General features: G+C 43.3%; 1 protein-coding gene across 1 annotated transcript in view; it reads left to right on the top strand.

Annotated features, from left to right (window-relative positions):
- Positions 1 to 5,499: 5,499 nt before the first annotated feature.
- The window catches only part of gcc2 (GRIP and coiled-coil domain containing 2), a 17,828-nt gene continuing 5,827 nt past the window's right edge, over positions 5,500 to 17,500 (top strand). The window contains exons 1-18 of the mRNA XM_030786096.1: positions 5,500 to 5,530; positions 5,995 to 6,054; positions 6,227 to 6,311; positions 6,593 to 6,660; positions 6,904 to 7,008; positions 7,661 to 10,135; positions 10,345 to 10,408; positions 10,605 to 10,705; positions 10,853 to 10,951; positions 11,420 to 11,539; positions 11,984 to 12,148; positions 12,509 to 12,613; positions 13,320 to 13,482; positions 14,010 to 14,110; positions 14,264 to 14,341; positions 15,007 to 15,144; positions 16,271 to 16,392; positions 17,095 to 17,271. Of these exons, the coding sequence (XP_030641956.1) occupies positions 5,525 to 5,530; positions 5,995 to 6,054; positions 6,227 to 6,311; positions 6,593 to 6,660; positions 6,904 to 7,008; positions 7,661 to 10,135; positions 10,345 to 10,408; positions 10,605 to 10,705; positions 10,853 to 10,951; positions 11,420 to 11,539; positions 11,984 to 12,148; positions 12,509 to 12,613; positions 13,320 to 13,482; positions 14,010 to 14,110; positions 14,264 to 14,341; positions 15,007 to 15,144; positions 16,271 to 16,392; positions 17,095 to 17,271 (4,232 nt within the window). The 5' untranslated portion in view covers positions 5,500 to 5,524. The remainder of the gene's footprint in view (positions 5,531 to 5,994; positions 6,055 to 6,226; positions 6,312 to 6,592; positions 6,661 to 6,903; positions 7,009 to 7,660; positions 10,136 to 10,344; positions 10,409 to 10,604; positions 10,706 to 10,852; positions 10,952 to 11,419; positions 11,540 to 11,983; positions 12,149 to 12,508; positions 12,614 to 13,319; positions 13,483 to 14,009; positions 14,111 to 14,263; positions 14,342 to 15,006; positions 15,145 to 16,270; positions 16,393 to 17,094; positions 17,272 to 17,500) is intronic.

Consider the following 17,500-nt stretch of genomic DNA (forward strand, 5'->3'; position numbering starts at 1 on the left):
AGACTGGAAGGTAGACCGTCCTGTGTGAATTATGATTGGCCGCTGAGTACGGTCAGGTCCTGGGAGCGCTGCAGTAGAAAAGACTGACGAGACCAAGCCGGTCCAAATGTGTTTCAACCTTTGCCTACCCTACAGCTTTTGTGTTTCTGTTTGGGGTGCTTTTCCCACACTGTTAATGATGAGAAATTATCACAAACTGATGTAGTTTATACCCAGTACATTTAGATTATCTTATCACTGTAGCACTGTCGCCTCACAACAAGAAGGTCTCGGGTTCGATTCCCGGCCGGGCAGCCAGGGTCCTTCCTGTGTGGAGTTTGCATGTTCTCTCCATGGAGAGACACTAAATTGCCCCTAGGTTTGAATGTGTGTGTGAGTGTGTTTGTCTGTGTGTCTGCCGTCCAGGGTGTTTCCCCGCCTTTCGCCCTATGAGCGTTCAGATAGGCTCCAGCACCCCCCGCGACCCTAATTAGGATAAGCAGCTTAGATAACGAGTGAGTACCAATCATCAGAAATGGTGAAGAGTTGAAGGTTGTCCACTTTGATGAACAAATCTGTGTTCTGACCATCCATTCCAGAGGAGATGGTTGAAAATCAAACATAACAGCATTTCAAACTGAAAAACAGTCCGTTCCTTCACTGTCATGTTTGTTCTTTAGCCCTTTTAACCCACTGTGTACTGTATTTAATCTTCTGTCTTAGAATAGAATAGAATAGAATAGAATAGAATAGAATAGAATAGAATAGAATATCTGTATTGTCATTGTCCATGTACAATTTTCACTGCACACGTACGAGATTATGTTTGCAACTCCCATACTCAATGTTATTAAAAAAAAACAATAAATAAGGTAAAAAACAAATAAGATAAAATAGCAATAAAGTATTTTTAAAAAAGTAAAAGTAATGACCCGTATAAACAGTGACTGGCGGCTAAAACCACAAGCAGAGTCAGTGATATTTCTAATGAACATTTTAGATATTTTTCATACAAAGCTAACTTCGCCCTCTCTCTAAAAAAACGGAGGGCCATCCATTTCCCCTGACATTCAGACGTGAGAGGAGGAGTACAGAGGGGAGTAAGTGGTTGGGGTAAGAAGGTACTCCATCTAGACAGCATTTTTACGCCCCCCCCCCCCCTTAATCAGGCTTTGCTGATAAATGCACATGTAGGCAACCTGGACCAGGCCTTGCTAATGAAGAGCTGTTCTTGTTCTCCCGCTGACAGGGCTGCTACTGTCTGTGCCCCTACTTTTTTTTACTTCCTTCTCTCTCTCTCTCTCGCTCCTCCTTCACCTGACAGCCTCTAAACAGCCCTGACTAGTGCTCACTCATCAAACACGGTTACATACGTGGCACCTGGTTGGCTGACATGCCTTGTTTGCTTTGTCAACCTGTATGACAGAATGTTTGACTAGTATTGATGCCAGCCTCCCTTAGGAGAATACTAGTGAATTGCCCTTTTCTAATTCTATCTTCTTGTGTGTGTGTGTGCGTGTGTGTGTGTGTAGTAAGGTGTAGCTGAGGAGTGCTGTGTATACACAGAGAAAAATAAAAGACATTTCCTGGATGACATTTCACTGTTTCTTTGGGCATCGCTCCAAGAACAGCATGTAAATATCCTCTCCTCTTTAGAGAGGAAGATAGAGAGAGCTCTATTTGATGTTTACGTAACAGCATGATTTTAAAGTGAGGAGCGATAACAGCAGCTCTCTCTCTCTCTCTCTCTCTCACACACACACGCACACACACATACACACACACAAACAAACACCACAGAGGCAAAACGAAAAAAACTCTTCTGGTGCCAACGGCGATGCCTTTTAACAATAAGGGCAAGTGCAGGTGCCAGGGTGATCAAAAGTGAAATGAGCGCGTTCCCGTTATGCGACTTGACCGCTTACAGGTATCGCATGCAGTGAGATGTCAGATGGGCACCATGAATTAAACAGGAGTGCTTTGTGAGGTCACAGCGGAGTCCATCCTCTCTGAATATCTCGTGCATTCGGAATGCATACCGCTGACCATTTCAATGCTTGGAGACACACACACACACACACACACACACACACACACACACACACACACACACACACACACACACACACACACACACACACACACACACACAGCAATGTCCTGGAACCCCACTGCACAACACACAGAGGGTCTGGTCCAACACTGGATTTTGTAACTGTCAAATTAAAGGAAACAGTTGGCTGTTTCACCCACGGTGACTAAAGGAGGAGATGTCTGTGACTTTGAAAGAGGAGCGACTGTTGGGGTGTACTTTGCAGGAGCTCTAGAGATGAAGATGGCTCAACTGTCTGATTCTTTCATTGCGAATAGTGGACTTTTGCCATGAAATTAAAGGGGAAAGATAGCATCATCTACTGTCGACTGAGGGTTTTTTCATCTTAGCCAGTGCTTGTAACTAGATAAGCAGTATTCAATGTCCAGAGATGGCAAAAGTAAAAGTAGAAGTACTCTTGCTAAAAAAAAAGGTACTCTAAGTAGAGTTAAACTGACAACTGTTTTTCTAAAGTGTAAGTGTTTTAGGCAAAAGTACTTCTGCTTTTACTTTTGCCATCTCTGTCAATGTCAAATGTAAAAACACAGTTCTAAATCTGAAATTCTATTAAAAAACCTCTAGCTTCATCTAAAATACATTGACTAGAGCGGCAATTAATATGGAATATTTAATAATAATATTAAGAAGAAGAAGAAGAAAATAGGAACATTCTGAATTGATAACAAATTACTGATATTAGATAAAATAGTTTTTTTTTGTCATACTGCAGACTTCAGAGTTATTCAATCTCTGATTTTATTTTTAATTCATAGCATATCCTGAGCACTGAACCAGGTTTTATAATTGTCAAACTGTCCATGATCCAACATAAAGTTTTACCAATTTTGAATGTTTTTTTTTTTTTTTTAAGTACAGGTTACCACAGCCTAGAGCACCAGACTACAGGGGCCCTTGCCTTAATGCGTCCAGAATCAGCAATTATTGGGCTCTTCCATCAATAATCTGGAGGAGTGTGTGGAAAAGGAAAACAGAAGTTCTCAATCGAAACCAAAGTCCCACAATCAGCCAGCAGGAGAGTGATTGCCCTCCAGTACATGATTACGGAAAGAGGGACGCGGAGAGGAGAGAGAGAAAGAGAGAGAGCGAGAGAGAGAGAGAGCGAGAGAGAGATAGAGAGAGAGGAAATGTCAAGGACCATCCATAATTAATCCAGTAAGGTCTGGGAGCTCCTCTCTCCCATGGTGGACCAGTGGTCCCTGGCTGCCCCCTTTCCCCAGCCCAGCCTACTGAGGCGTGTTGGGACGAACCACTGATTAACCACTCAGCATCCAAAAGGAAGAGCTACAGTCACTCTACAGGTGGTACATTGTGGGAAACCAGGGGGGAGGGGGGGGCAGGTAGGAGATGTTTGACAGAAAAAAAAAGAGATTCATATCCATTTCATGAGTAATCAGTTCAACAAGCGTTATCAGCAGCTTTCTAATTAAACTGGTCATAAATTCCAGTTTTGTGATGACCTTACTGTTTTTAGACAGCTTGACAAAGGATAGAAGTTCTAACTGTGACAGATCTTAAGAAATCATATAAATCATATAAATGCATAATCTGTTCTGCTGAGAAACGCACGTCTCTTTATATTATCATTGTTAGTATAGTTGTTGTTGCTGGTGTTTTTCTTATTATTACCAATATTTAATTCAGATGCCTTGTAAGGTCATCTTGCGTGTAAATATCACTGAACCTTCGCTATACGATGTACAGAAGAGAGGATAATTCTCCGTTCAGAAGAGGAGGGAGAGAGAGCGAACCCTCTGTTAAATCTGATTTATCCAGACGGGCCATTTGTTCCGTCCTAATGAAACGTAGGCTACTGTCAGGCACATTACTTGTAAACGGCTCCAGACTGACGCTGGCGAGGGAGTGAGAGAGAAAAATGGGAACCCGGGATGTCCGGAGAGACTTCTAGAAGACTGCAGGTAGCGCTTCGGTGATGGATGAGAGCTTTTGACGCAGGCGTGCGAGTTATGGTGCCGGTTGCCTTTATGGATGGACCCACTACCTCTCGCCCAGTCTCTAGCCTCTTTCTGTGCAACCAAGCACAACCGTGGGATTCAGCAAACATCAAAATGAGAGGGGGCCGCAAAGGAGAGTCTGTCAAAGACTTCACGCGCAGACATCAAAACCGACAAAACTCAATATTCAGCAGATAACGCTCCAAAAGCAATGAATACAAAAACAGTCTCGCTAACACAACTCAACCAGTGATTCTTGACTACCTAATGTTATTGTTTTACAAAATGGTGTCCAAAAATCAAGATTCGAACGACATATTATCAGTGTTGTTGACATTTTCAAGAGATACCGCATTTTTCATTTTTTTTTCTTAGAGCTCAATTCAAAACCCCAATGACATGCATCACTAATATATCGATAGTAGTATTTGCACTGGAAAAACAAAACTTTTTATGTTGTTAGGATGAAGTTAGACACAGTCATAGGCTCACGTCAAATAATAGGTTGCTGTTATCTCTGTATGAGACGTCTAATAATGTGTAGAAATCTGATCAAAAAATCTTCGTCAAATATCGCAACATCTATAACTATTACACTGTGCAAGATATAACTACAGTGCTTAAACTTTCCATTTTGATAACAGAGAACATTATGGCCTTATGCCCCTATAGCTACCTGCAGACCAACCAGGCGGCTTGGCTTCACCTGAAACCTAATGAATAACAGAGGTAGTGCCCCCTGACTGGCAGAGGGTGAACTCTGACGCCTATCCAAGCATTCCATTAAACTGCTTTTACCTGACATTTATTTTACCTCAGGGCAGTTGTCAAAGAAACCAGTGTAGTGAGTTTGTTCAGGCCGGTATTCTCTTCTTGAGCCACTGTTCAAGACATACGTGAACAATGTTTTTCTTCTTCTTTTTTTGTTTCTGGATTTCAGCAATGTTTCTGCACAAAGGTTGGAACAAGCCCTGCTTAAATACTGCGATATATGTGTTTAAACGTGCAAGGAAGCATACGAATAGAAAGACATTGTTGAAGCGTCTTATCCCACGCACACACACACACACACACACACGCGTACAGTTCTAGAAATCAGCGATACTACGAAACTATCTTAGCAGCAAAAGATCAAGCAAGTTTTAGTTACAACTGAACTATGAAAAATCACCCTTCAACATTCAGTCAGACAGTCATCTCTCTCTCTCTCTATCTCTCTCTCTCTCTCTCTCTCTCACACACACACACACACACACACACACACACACACACACGTAGACGTTATGACGCACTTTTTGACGAAGGCGGAAGTGTAGAAAGGTAGCATAGCTTACAACTTGAACTGATGCATGTCAACTCTGGATAGATGATTGCTATGTCTTAATCAGTAGACTTGAACTTAAGCATACTTTTCAGAAACCGCAGATTTGCTTAGGTTGTTAAGTGTCTACTGTTTGGGAGCACATCATATCGGAAAACAATGGAGGTAAGCCATTGATGCATTTTCTTTCTCTCGAGACAACAGCCTGGATAGCAAGCTAGCTAGCTTGCTAGCTAACTTCATTAGTGAGATTTGATCTTGTTAGTTGACTTGGATTGTGTTGTCAGCTAATTAACCTGTTCCTTTTATCCCGTAACCACTGCCATGGGGACAATGCAAGTGTTGAACAGCGGCATTATTGTCAGAATGGCTAATGTCTCCTTGCCAGAGATATGTTCAAGCATTTAGATACAGCTATTCATCGTTCCATTAACATGACCACGTAACCAAGCTTGTCAGTGGAAATAACAGTCACAAGTTGGTTACATTTCCTAGTTAAACTTCGGTTATAGGCAAAATGTCAGCGTTGTACTGTACTGTGTGTAACATAATAATCGCTCAGTTTCATTGACGATAGGTTGGCAGCTTAACAAGTCTATTTTTTCTCCTTCGTGTTGTCACTTTTGCAGCAGGATACAAATATAGAGTCTGTGACCTCACCTCCTGGTCAGGGAGCAGGAAAGTCCAAGGTAAAAAAAAAAAACCCCAAAACAAAACAACCTGAAGGCTGTCCATTTTATTTTATTTTCTGACTTGATGTGCAAGTCAACCTGCTGAAAGCTTCAAAAGTGTTTTTAGTAGCTTCAGATACATTGCTCATGGACCGTGTATCGGTTTCCTTGTTTTCTCTCCTTATGTAAGTTGGACACGCTGTCCAAGGAGGACCTGATCAAGTTTGCCAAGAAGCAGATGGCTGCCCTGCAGAAGATAAAAACAAAATGTTCAGGTAAACAGTATTGTCAGTATTTACATCACGCTCTGTTTAGTTGCATAAAAAAAAAAAAAAACAACAACAAACAAAAAACTGATAATGCTCTCTGCCCTTTTCTCCCACCATCAAAGACATGTATGTTAGGATTAATATCCCTGTAAAAAGAGCTGGAGTTGATCCCCGGGCGCTGCACGCGGCTGCCCACTGCTCTTAGTGTATATACGTGATTGGTTAAGTGCAGAGGGCGAATTTCCCCACAGGGATTGATAAAGTTCTTCTTCTTCTTCTTCTTTCAGATCTGGAGAAGGAAGTCGACAGACTCAAAACTCAACCAAGCAACAGTGCAGATGATTCGGTGATTAAGGTGGGTACATGTGTACAGAGAGAGAAGTCATGTAAAAACATTTGCATTGCTCCACATTTCACGCCAGACTGGGTTGTTGCAATGGTGATAGCATTTAAGTTTTAAACAGCACAATGTCATCATGCGGCGCATCACTGTGCATACACATTTCAACCATAACAGTGAGAACAGGCAACAACAGCGTGAAATTCCAAGAAAAAGCCTCAGCAAACAGCATCATGTGTTTGTTTTTCACTGAAACAGGAGTTGACTGAGCGAATGGATGCTGTGCTGCTGGAGAAGGCTGAGACTCAACAGAGCCTGGTTTTATTACGGAAAGAAAGCGAAAAAGCGAAGCATCAAGCCCAGGTGGGTTCAAAGCGCATATAGACACTGATTTTTTTGTGCATTTAGTGTATTTTAGATAAGACTTATGAAACACACTGACTCTATTTATAACCAACACACACAAGCCAATATCTGTGTTACAGAACATCATGCACTTATTATAATGAATAATAATAATAAAAAAAAACATTAGGCCTCATTGCCGCCATGAAGTGTCATCTCATTCTTCTCATGTTCTTATTCATTCATCAACGGTGAAATATTTGCCTTGATCTGTAATGACACTGATGTTGTCATTACATTGTCTTTGGCTGTGTTAGATCATTTTTAAAAGATATTTATGCATTAGGCCAGGAGTTTCAACACTTTTCAACATGCCCCCCCAAGTCTACGCTTGAACTTGCACCTCCCCGTCCTCTTTCTTGCCAATTTGCACCTAAAATCTCCTAATCTTGCCCCCCCCCCCACTAGTTGGAAACCCCTGCATTGGGCATCTTATTGCAGAAGGATTGTGAATAAGATGACATTAAGGTGTTGTCAGGATGTCCACATAACAGTATAATGTACCGCCATTGTTAATATTCAACCACAAATAGGGAAAAAAATAAATTACATATGCTGCAGTTGTAGTGTTGTAGTATCTCACTGTGAGTTGAACTGTCTTTGTGAACAGGAAGCTGTTGAGAAGCTTGCAGAACTTCAGAGGGAAACAAACCATGCAAATGAAGAGCAGCAGAAAAAAATCCTGCTTTTGGAAGCGAACTTAAAAAGCTCCGAGGCCAAACACAAAGAAGAGCTCGAGGCATTACAGAAACACCTGGAGGAGAAGAGGGAAAGAGAACAGAACGAGGAAGAAAAGCGAAAAGAATCAGCAGACGAGACCAGCGCTAAGATGCAAGAGCTCCAGCAGTCCTACGAGAAGAAGCTGTCCAGCTTGCAACAGGAGCTGGAGTCGGCCAGACAGCAATGGACCACCGAGGCCGAAGCCCTGAAGGAGTCGCATCAGAAGGCGCTTACAGAATCCCAACAGGAGATCGAGAACTTGCAGGAGGAAATTGCTAGGATAAGCAAACAGCATGAAGATGACGTCAGAGAGCTGGAGGAGCAGCTGGAGCTGAACGCCGCGGACTTTGAAGCCGAGAGGGAACGGCTACTGCTGCTCCAGGACGAATTGTCGGAACAGCTGGCTTTGAAGGAGAGCTACCTCCAGGACGTTCAGGAAGAGGAGGAAGACCCCAACAAGGCTGCGGCTCAGAGGGATTCGGGAATAATCAAGACGTTGGATTTCTCGGGTTCGGACGACCAGAACGATGAGTTGGGTCGACTGAAGCAGGCGCTGGAGGAGCTGCAGTCTCAGAACACGATGCTTCAGGAAGAGCTGACGTTTCTAAGCAACGTGAAAGCAGAGCTCGAGTCCGATCTGAAGCACGCAAGAGAGGAGTTTCTCGTCGAGAAAGAAGAACTGGAGTTCAAGATCAATGAACTGCAGATGACCAAAGAGGAGAATGAGGTCTCCTCAGACAAGATCACCGAGGACCTTGGCATGACTACTGAACAAAAGAATATGACCGTAATCCAGCAAAAGCAGGAGCTTCTAGCTGTAGAAGAGCGTTACAAGATGGAAATCAAAGAACTGGAGGCACGTCTGCTGTCCAGTGCAGAAAAAGAGAAAGAGACTTTGATGCAGGAGGTCGAGGAGCTAAAAAATAGATGTGAATTACTGTCTGTAGAGAAAAACACTGCTGTCAGTGAGTTTGAAAAAACCAAAGAAATCCTCAAAAATTTCGAGCTAGAGCTCGGAGACCGGACGAGTGACTTCATCAAGCAGTACAATGCCATGAAGGAACAGGCCGCTTCCTCTGTTCAGGAGCTACAGGAAAAGCTTAGGAGCGTTTTCAATGAAAGGGATTCACTGTTGGAGAAAACAAAACATTTGGAGCATTCGCTTGAAGAGTCAGAGCAAAAAATGCAAACAACGGACGACCTGAAGGCGTCTTTTGAGATCTCGAGGAAAAGGAATGAGGAGATTTTGGAACAGCTCTATCAGAAGGAGTCTTTGGTTCTTGAGCTAGAGGAAATGCTTACAAAGATGACCTCTGACAAAGAGAGCATTCAGCATTCACTGGAAGAAACGCGGGCAGAGTTAGAAAAAATACAAGAAACGTCCAAGACCGAGCAAATGGAAACTGCCAGCGTAACGCAGAAATTTGAATGTTTGTCGAAGGATAATGTGGGGAAGCGAGAGAAGATCCAGGAGCTGTCTTTAGCCTTAGAAGGCGCTTTGGCTGAGAAGGAGACTGTTGGAAGGCAAGCGGCCGACTTAGAAGCACGGCTCTCTGCGGTTACCACGGAGAAAGAGCAGCTGTCACTGGATCTCAAGGCGCTTACTGAAGAGTTCGCTGCTCTCAAGTTCAAAGAGGAGCAACATCAGGAAACAATAAACCATCTCAAAACAGAGATGTCTGCCGCTGCTAACAGGGGGAAGGACGAACTTGTGGAATCGGTCAAAGCCGTGTCAGAGGAGAGGGACGCGGTTAAGAGGGAAGTGGAGTCGTATCAGAGCAAACATTTGGAGACGCTAAACCGTATTCTTGGTGCACTCGAACAGGGCTCTGATGAGCTAGATGAGGGCGTTAAAGAAGCAGGCGACATCGCTACACTGGTTGACATCCTCTTGACCAAAGTTCAGCGGGAGAAACTCAGCCTCACTCAGCAGCTGGATGAGAGGACAGCGCAGCAGATGGAGGAGACAGAGAAGATGAAGCATCAAACTGAGGAGCTGGAGAGATTGAAGCAGCACAGCGCTCAGCAGGAGGCGGAGCTACAGGCCAGAGTGGAGGACCTCAGTCGGGAAAAAGACCTGTTGAAGGCCCAGCTGGACGAGGTGGTGTCAGACACGGAGGGTCTGCAGAGAGACCTGGCTGAGATGCAGGCCATGAACGAGAAGATCAGGGCAGAAAACCAAGAGCTTCTTACTCGAGTGACCGAAGCTGCCGAGAGGCAAGCGACCAAAGAAAACGAACCAGCGGAGGGCTGTGAAAAGGAAACAGAGGGCGAAATTAATGAGAGGTTAAAGGAGCTCCAGGGACTTTTGACCGAAAAGGAATCGCTCATATCACAGCTAAGGGAGGACATTGCCCGCTTACAGGTTGGTGTTTCTGAGAAATGTGCTTCATATTGGATATAAATCAAGTATATTTGCAGAAAATAAATCAAATATCCATAAACAAGTTACATCTGTAACACAAGTGCTTTCCCTCCATTAATGTATTTTATTTATTGATCACTTGATTGGTTTGCTTCAGATCATAAAATCTCAGGTACATTTGTATGTATTTCTGTGCTAACCTTTGCTAGGAATCTAAAGAAAATGCCTCTCCCTCTGAAGAACATGATGTGCATCGGTTAACAGAAAAAATAGGTATTTAAATTTATTTTTCTCCAAGTATTTATTTTTTTGCGTTTTTTTTTTCCCCGGTTGCAATGCTGATCTTCGGAACCAATATTCCTTTTTCCTCCACCGTTACATATAAACAGTTGATGCATTCCGTTATTCGTCTTATTGCTCACCGTGTCAGCTTCACTTTTTCGTAACCGTTTGTGTCTTGTTGGCTTAGAAACTCTAGAGAAAGAAAACAAGGACAAAGATGAACGGATGAACAAAATAAAAGCGGTGGCGGTGAAGGCGAAGAAAGAGCTGGACAACAGCAGGAAAGAGGTTTGACATTTTCTCCGTTTGACTTTTAAATGACCTTCCATGTCCTAGCTGTTAGAATAAGCCCGCGTGTCACTGTTTGCAGTTTTTTTTTGCTGGATCCAAAATTTAATGGTCTTTTCCTCTCTCCCTCACCCCTCTTGACACCAGGCTCTCGCTCTTAAAGAGGAGGTAGACGCTTTGAAGACAGAACGAGACAGGCTGTCGAACTCCATGAAGGACATCATCCACGGCGCGGAAGGCTATAAGGTAAGAAAACCCCGTTTTGAGCCGCAATTAAAACCCCGGCTTTCATTTTGCGTGACTTTTATTAACGCAGAGCAGATGAGCAGATCAGTACCCTACTCTTTAAGCAAAGAGGTTGGCACAGTCACTTAAGCACCGTAGATGGGTCCACAAAGAGCAGCAAATATGTTTTAGACATGGCCAAAATGTTCTCTCCCACAAGAGAGACATATTTCCTCTCTCTTTCTCTCTCTCTCTCTCTCTGTCTCCATAATCAAGTCATTGTCATTTTCTCTCATGAATGGGCCCCCATTAGAATCTTGTCAGGATGGAAATACTCATCTGTTTATCACGGCTGTGAGCGCCTGTTTCCTTTTTGAAAGAGTGTTCAGTTCTTTTTTTCTTTTTTTTTTTTTTTTGGTTCTCTTTTCTCTGCGGCATTCAAACTCATTTATACAAGAGTGGTAAATAATGAATGGACGTCATTTGCAGAACCTCATGTTGGATTACGACAAGCTGACTGAGACGTTGGATAAGGAGCGAGAGAAGCTGGAAGGCGCGGAGAAACAAATTGCCGACCTGACCAAACGCCTGCAAGCCGCACTCCAACAGGTGATCATTAAAAGCCCCCTATATATGTACACATACAAACATACATGCCTTTGTCTGGTGTGTGTGTGAGCTGTGTGTGTGTGTGTGTGTGTGTGTGTGTGTGTGCACGGAGCATTTATATGCATATATATATTTGATTGTGTGTGTATGTGTGCGTGTTGTTAATATGTGTGTGTGTGTGTGTGTGCGCACATGCCTCGCTAGCTGTCTGTCTTGTTCCAACTGCACTCTTCCTCGGTTCCACATGTACTCTTCCTTGACCTGATTAGCTGTGAATCCAACATGAATCTGGTTCAAGTGTTTGTTTGTTTGTTTTTTTTTCCCCTTTGGCCTGCTGAGTGAAATGCCCTCCACAGTTCATACCATACATGTGCATGCGTGTGTGGCCTGTGCGGTTGGAAACTTTGAGTTTTTCAGTAAGTGTGTGTTTGGTTTCCTCTCCAGAACGAGCAGTTATTGTCAGAGAGAGAGGACCTGATGGCTCGTACGGAGACCCTGCAGAGTAACGTCAGGCAGCTGGAGGCTCAGACACTGGAGATGCACAAACTCAGATCTGGGTTAGAGAAAGACCTGGAGGCTGAAAGGCTTTTAAAAGAGCAAAAGATAAAGGTACACCCGAATCAAACACACCCAAGCACATTACAAAAAAAGAAAGGAATCATTTTTAACCTCTCTCTCTGTTCTGTATTGATGTCTAGGTTATGATCCTCCAGGGTTCATGAAGCTTTTTTTTTTTTTTTTTTTACTTTGTCTTCTTTTTTTCTTTTTCTTTTTTTTACTTTGTACTTCACCAAAAAAAAAAAAAAAAAAGACATAGTGTTTTTCCACACACGCTGAACAACAGCCAAAAGCCCTTTAGCTTTACTCAGTGACATCAACAGAACGTTTTTGGTTTTTTTTGCATTAAGTGTATTTTGCGTCTCTTTTTGTGGTCACGTTTGTTTATTGGTTTGTTTACTGGTCTTTAAGGATCACCAGTCTGCGGTGAAAGAGATGGAAGACTTGCAGACACAGCTGCGCAAGCAGAAGCAGCAGTTGCAGCAGACTGCACAGGAACTGGAGCAGCTGAGAAAGGCAAGCTATCTCCCCAAAAAATCCATCTGCTCATAAAGCTTGTGGGTCTAAAACCCTTGCAGAGAATGTTGAAGCAAACAAACAAATAAATAAACAAGGTTAGACAAAGACAGTTTAATTCAGTTGGTGTGGAGATTAATTGCCTGGTAACAACAGGGAGTTCCCAACTTTTCTTGGACAAAAGACAGACCAGTGGATAATAAGAGTTAAGTCAGTCAGGAGAAGTACCGCAGTGCTTCATTTGAGTCCAAAAAAAAAAATATCAAGTCTCAGGACCGAATTGATTTCTTCCCCAACATTAAATGTATGAAGTTGCGGTGAAGAGAGAATGTGTGTGTGAAGTTGCAGTGAAGAGAAGGTGTGTGTGTGAAGTTGCAGTGAAGAGAAGGTGTGTGTGTGTGAAGTTGCAGTGAAGAGAAGGTGTGTGTGTGAAGTTGTGGTGAAGAGAAGGTGTGTGTGTGAAGTTGCGGTGAAGAGAAGTTGTGTGTGTGTGAAGTTGCAGTGAAGAGAGGTTGTGTGTGTGTGAAGTTGCAGTGAAGAGAAGGTGTGTGTGTGAAGTTGTGGTAAAGAGAGGTTGTCTGTGTGAAGTTGTGGTGAAGAGAAGTTGTGTGTGTGTGAAGTTGCAGTGAAGAGAAGGTGTGTGTGTGTGAAGTTGCAGTGAAGAGAGGTTGTGTGTTTTGACACTGTGGTTGTGTGGCTGTTGTAGGATGCCCAGCAGAGCACCTTGTTGGACATGGAGATGGCGGACTATGAGCGTCTGGTCAAAGAGCTGAATCAGAAACTGTCAGAGAAGGACAGCCACGCTGAGGAACAGCAGGCTCACATACAGGAACTCAAAACCAAGGAGGAGAAACTGAAGGAAGAGATTGGTGAGTCTCTCTCTCTCTGTTTCTCTCTCTCCCTCTGTCTTTGTCTGTCCGCCTGTCTCTCTCTCTCTCTCTCTCTGCATGTCTCTTTCTTTCTTTCTCTCTCTCTCTCTGCCTGCCTCTCTCTCTCTCTCTCTCTCTCGTTCTGCTTTGAATACTCACACAGGGATCCATTGTTCACACACCAGTGAGTGATGTCTACTGTCCAGCTGGCGTGTGCATCATCTGCGACAGACATAGACAGTTTTACTGAAATATAAGAGTGAATATGGTGAACGCATTGAAACAGTGGTTGCAGGATAAATCTGTTGACTGTGTATTGCAAGTGGAAGATATATACATTTGTTCCACAGTTTTACAGTATAATGTTTAATATAATTTAATATAAAATGTTTTGTACACCGCTCACATGTGCAGATGTGAAAACTGCATTCGAGGCAAAATAGGCCAAGCGAAAAACTTGACAATCAGAAAAAGCCTGTGCAGCTGTGTATCACGGTTCTCATTATGGATGGACTTTGGTCTTGTAGAGTCACTGAAGTCCCAGGTGGATCAAGGTGAAGAGAAGACCTCCAAAATGAAACAGCTGCTAGTAAAAACCAAGAAGGACTTGACTGATGCCAAGAAACATGTGAGTCCTGCAAGCTGATTGATTGATTGGTTGTCACTCTAACATCATTTTACATACTGAGTATCCAAGAGTAAACAATTTAATGAGATGGAATCACTGGAGTGGGAGGAGTTATGCTAATTTTGTCTTTGCCTGACTGTGATTGGCTGGCAGGAGGCAGAACAGATGATTGTGCAGGCATCTTTGAAAGGAGAAATGGAGGGTCTGCAGCAGCAGTTGGAGGACTATAAGGTAAAATAGTGTAAAAGAATGAGAGTGCCCCGGTTTTCTGTCACCGGACTGTATTCAGCCTGTCTTCAGTTAATGATTTTAGCTGATGTGTCAGTTTGTAATTGGCTCTGTTGATGAATGATGAGCAAGTTGGGTTTTTTTTAGGTAGGAGTAAAATCAACGTGCCATCTACTGGAGGACAGAGCCATTTATCATTGTAGACAAGTCGTTTGTGTGTTAACCATGCGTCTGTGTGTGTGTGTGTGTGTGTGTGTGTGTGTGTGTGTGTCTATGTATGTATGTGTATATGTGTGGGTGCGCTGTAAATCTGATTCATATGTTCCTGTGTCTGTGTGTGTTCTAATGCTGTTGTGTGTGTGTGCGTGTGCGTGTGCGTGTGCGTGTGCGTGTGTGCGTGTGTGTGTGTTTGTGTGTCTGGGTGTATTGTAATCCCAATTTGTGTGTGTATGTATTTATGTTCCTGTGTCTGTGTGTGTTCTAATGCTGTTTTGTGTGTGTGCGTGTGTGTGTGCGTGTGTGTGTGCGTGTGTGTGCGGTGTGTGTGTGCGTGTGCGTGTGTGCGTGTGTGCGTGTGTGTGTGTGTGCGTGTGTGTGTGTGTGTGTGTGTGCGTGTGTGTGTGTGTGTGTGTGTGTGTGTGTGTGTGTGACCCTCTGTCCTGACTCAGATCCAGTGCAGTGAGTTGACTGCTGAAAAGCACAGGTTACAGGAGCAGTTGAAAACGGTGAATGAGCAGCAGCAGAGAGCAGCCGTCTCTTTCCAAAACAGACTGACCACTCTACAGGAGGAATGTAACTCCGCTAAGGTAGGATCTGCCGCTCTTTACTGATACCCTTCTCTCTCTCTCTCTCTCTCTCTCTCTCTCTCTCTCTCTCTCTCTCTCTCTCTCTTTCTTCCTCTCTTCTTCTCCCTTTGCGTCTTTTTTCCAACTCTTTCCAAACAGCTGAAGGCTTCACTCTCCTCTGTGAGTCTGTTTCACTGTATTCTTTCCCTCAGGTTATATCTTCTCTCCTCTCTCTTCTCTCCTCTCTCTCTCTCTCTCTCTCTTTCTCTCTCCTCTCTCTCTCTCTCTTTCTCTCTCTCGCTCATAGAGACACACACACACACACACAGACATATTTGCATACATATACACTGGTGGCTCATCAGAAAGAGGACTTTGCCTTGAGAGGGTTGCTGCATTTCTAAATAGCACTATAGATTTTCTATTTCAGCGGTCTGCAAGTCTGCACCATTGCTAAATGGCTTAAACAAAACTTAATTACCGAATGGCACTCGTGAGTGATTTTCCCTGCAGGCCTAATGGTTGCTGATGGATAGCATTCCTCAGTCCCTCTGCTAAAGGAAGGAGCTCACTCTTTCTCCTCGCTCCTCTGGGAATCGCTCTCTCGGTTTTACTCATTCATTCCCAGACAACCTGACAATTCCAAAAAAAAAAAGTCAGAAATTAGCAGTTCCATCAAACTGAATCAAAATCAGTGGTCTGTTCCAAACTGCGTACCTTATGTTGAACAGTGCTGAGATCTGACCAAGATGTCACAAGGCTAATAGCATAATAGCCGTGTGGAACATTTTTGGGCGTGTTGGAGGCGTGGCTGTTTTGGAGGCGTGGCCAGGGTCGTTTTACGTAACAGTGGTATTTTCAAGAGAACGTATCAGCCCTTGGTACTGTTAGATATAAGCTCAAACACACATGGGTTTTAATCATTTGAAATATCTACATTCACGTCACGTTTCCGATATTGAAATGCCTTCACAACACCAATACTGATCTTACGAGACAGTTAATCGTTGTTTAATGTGTGTTTGCTGATTTTTATCTTAATTGGTGTGATTTGATTCGTAGGCGGAGCTTGAGGTGACAACCTCAGCGATCGTTTTGAAATATATTTGGTGATTTTTATTTTAATAAGAGTGTTTTTGACGCACAGGCTGCGCTCCAGACGACTACCTCAGAGTTTGAGAGCTACAAGGTTCGGGTTCACAACGTCCTGAAACAGCAGAAAAGTAAAACACAGGCCCAAAACGAAGGAGATTTCTCCAGACAGGAGAGGTACATTTCACTGTGCATTTTTTTGGTGGTTTTTGTTGTTGTTTATGTGGGTTGTCCTTTCAAACAGTTGTTATCCTCACTGATAATGCAGTGTTGTTACTGTAAGTCTATGGTTAAGACATCACCATATTTGCAGTATGATGTCATTACTGCAAGTGTATGATTTTGACATCACTGCTCATCCACTGTGATGTCATTACCATAAATTTATGATTAAGACATTGCTTTAAATACACTGTGATGTCATTTTTGTAACTCTGTGTTGTTGGAATCACTATTCATGTGTTATGATGTCACTACTGTAAGTGTCTGGTTTATACCTCAGTGTTCCTCCACTGTGATGTCAATACTTTAAGATTTTGGTTATTGCTATTGCACTGTTATGTCATTACTCTATATGTATGGGTTTTACACCACTACTAATGCATTGTGATGTCATAACTGTATGTATATGATGTAGATGTCCCTGTTACTCAACTGTTATGTCATTATTGTACATGGACAATTAGAACATCAGCGCTAGTGGACTGTGATGTCATCACCGTATCTGAATTGTGTTGGTCATAGCTGTGATTTTCTATGATGTCATAGTTGAGATAGTTTGGTGCCTGTACATTTCTCTCTTAAAATCTTTCCTGATCGTGTGTCTGTGTCTGTGTCTGTGTCTGTGTCTGTGTGTGTGTGTGTGTGTTTGTTCCACAGAGAGCACATGGAGAACACGCTGGAGCAGCTGCGGGCCCGGCTGCAGGACAGCCAGCAGAACCTGCAGGGCAGCACGGCAGAGCTCCAGCAGCTCCAGCAGGAACATGACACACTGCTGGAGAGACACAACAAGATCCTCCAGGAGACCGTCATCAAGGAAGCCGAGCTCCGGGAGAGGTAAACGCCCCCGGCCACGCCTCCTCCGGCACCTCATCGGCAGAGGGAAAGCGCGTGTCAACAACGTCAGGGTTCAAATTAAACTGACAAAAACCAGAGGCCAACAGAACTGGAGAATCTGTGTGCTATCTATCCCATATAAAAGCTAAAATCAGTTGACGGGACCTACTGTTTTCCATCAGTTTCAATTATGCTCACACAGGCATCTTGCGTTTATGTGGTTTATGAG

The sequence above is a fragment of the Chanos chanos genome, chromosome 10 (assembly GCF_902362185.1).
Source record: "Chanos chanos chromosome 10, fChaCha1.1, whole genome shotgun sequence".
Classification (NCBI taxonomy): domain Eukaryota; kingdom Metazoa; phylum Chordata; class Actinopteri; order Gonorynchiformes; family Chanidae; genus Chanos; species Chanos chanos.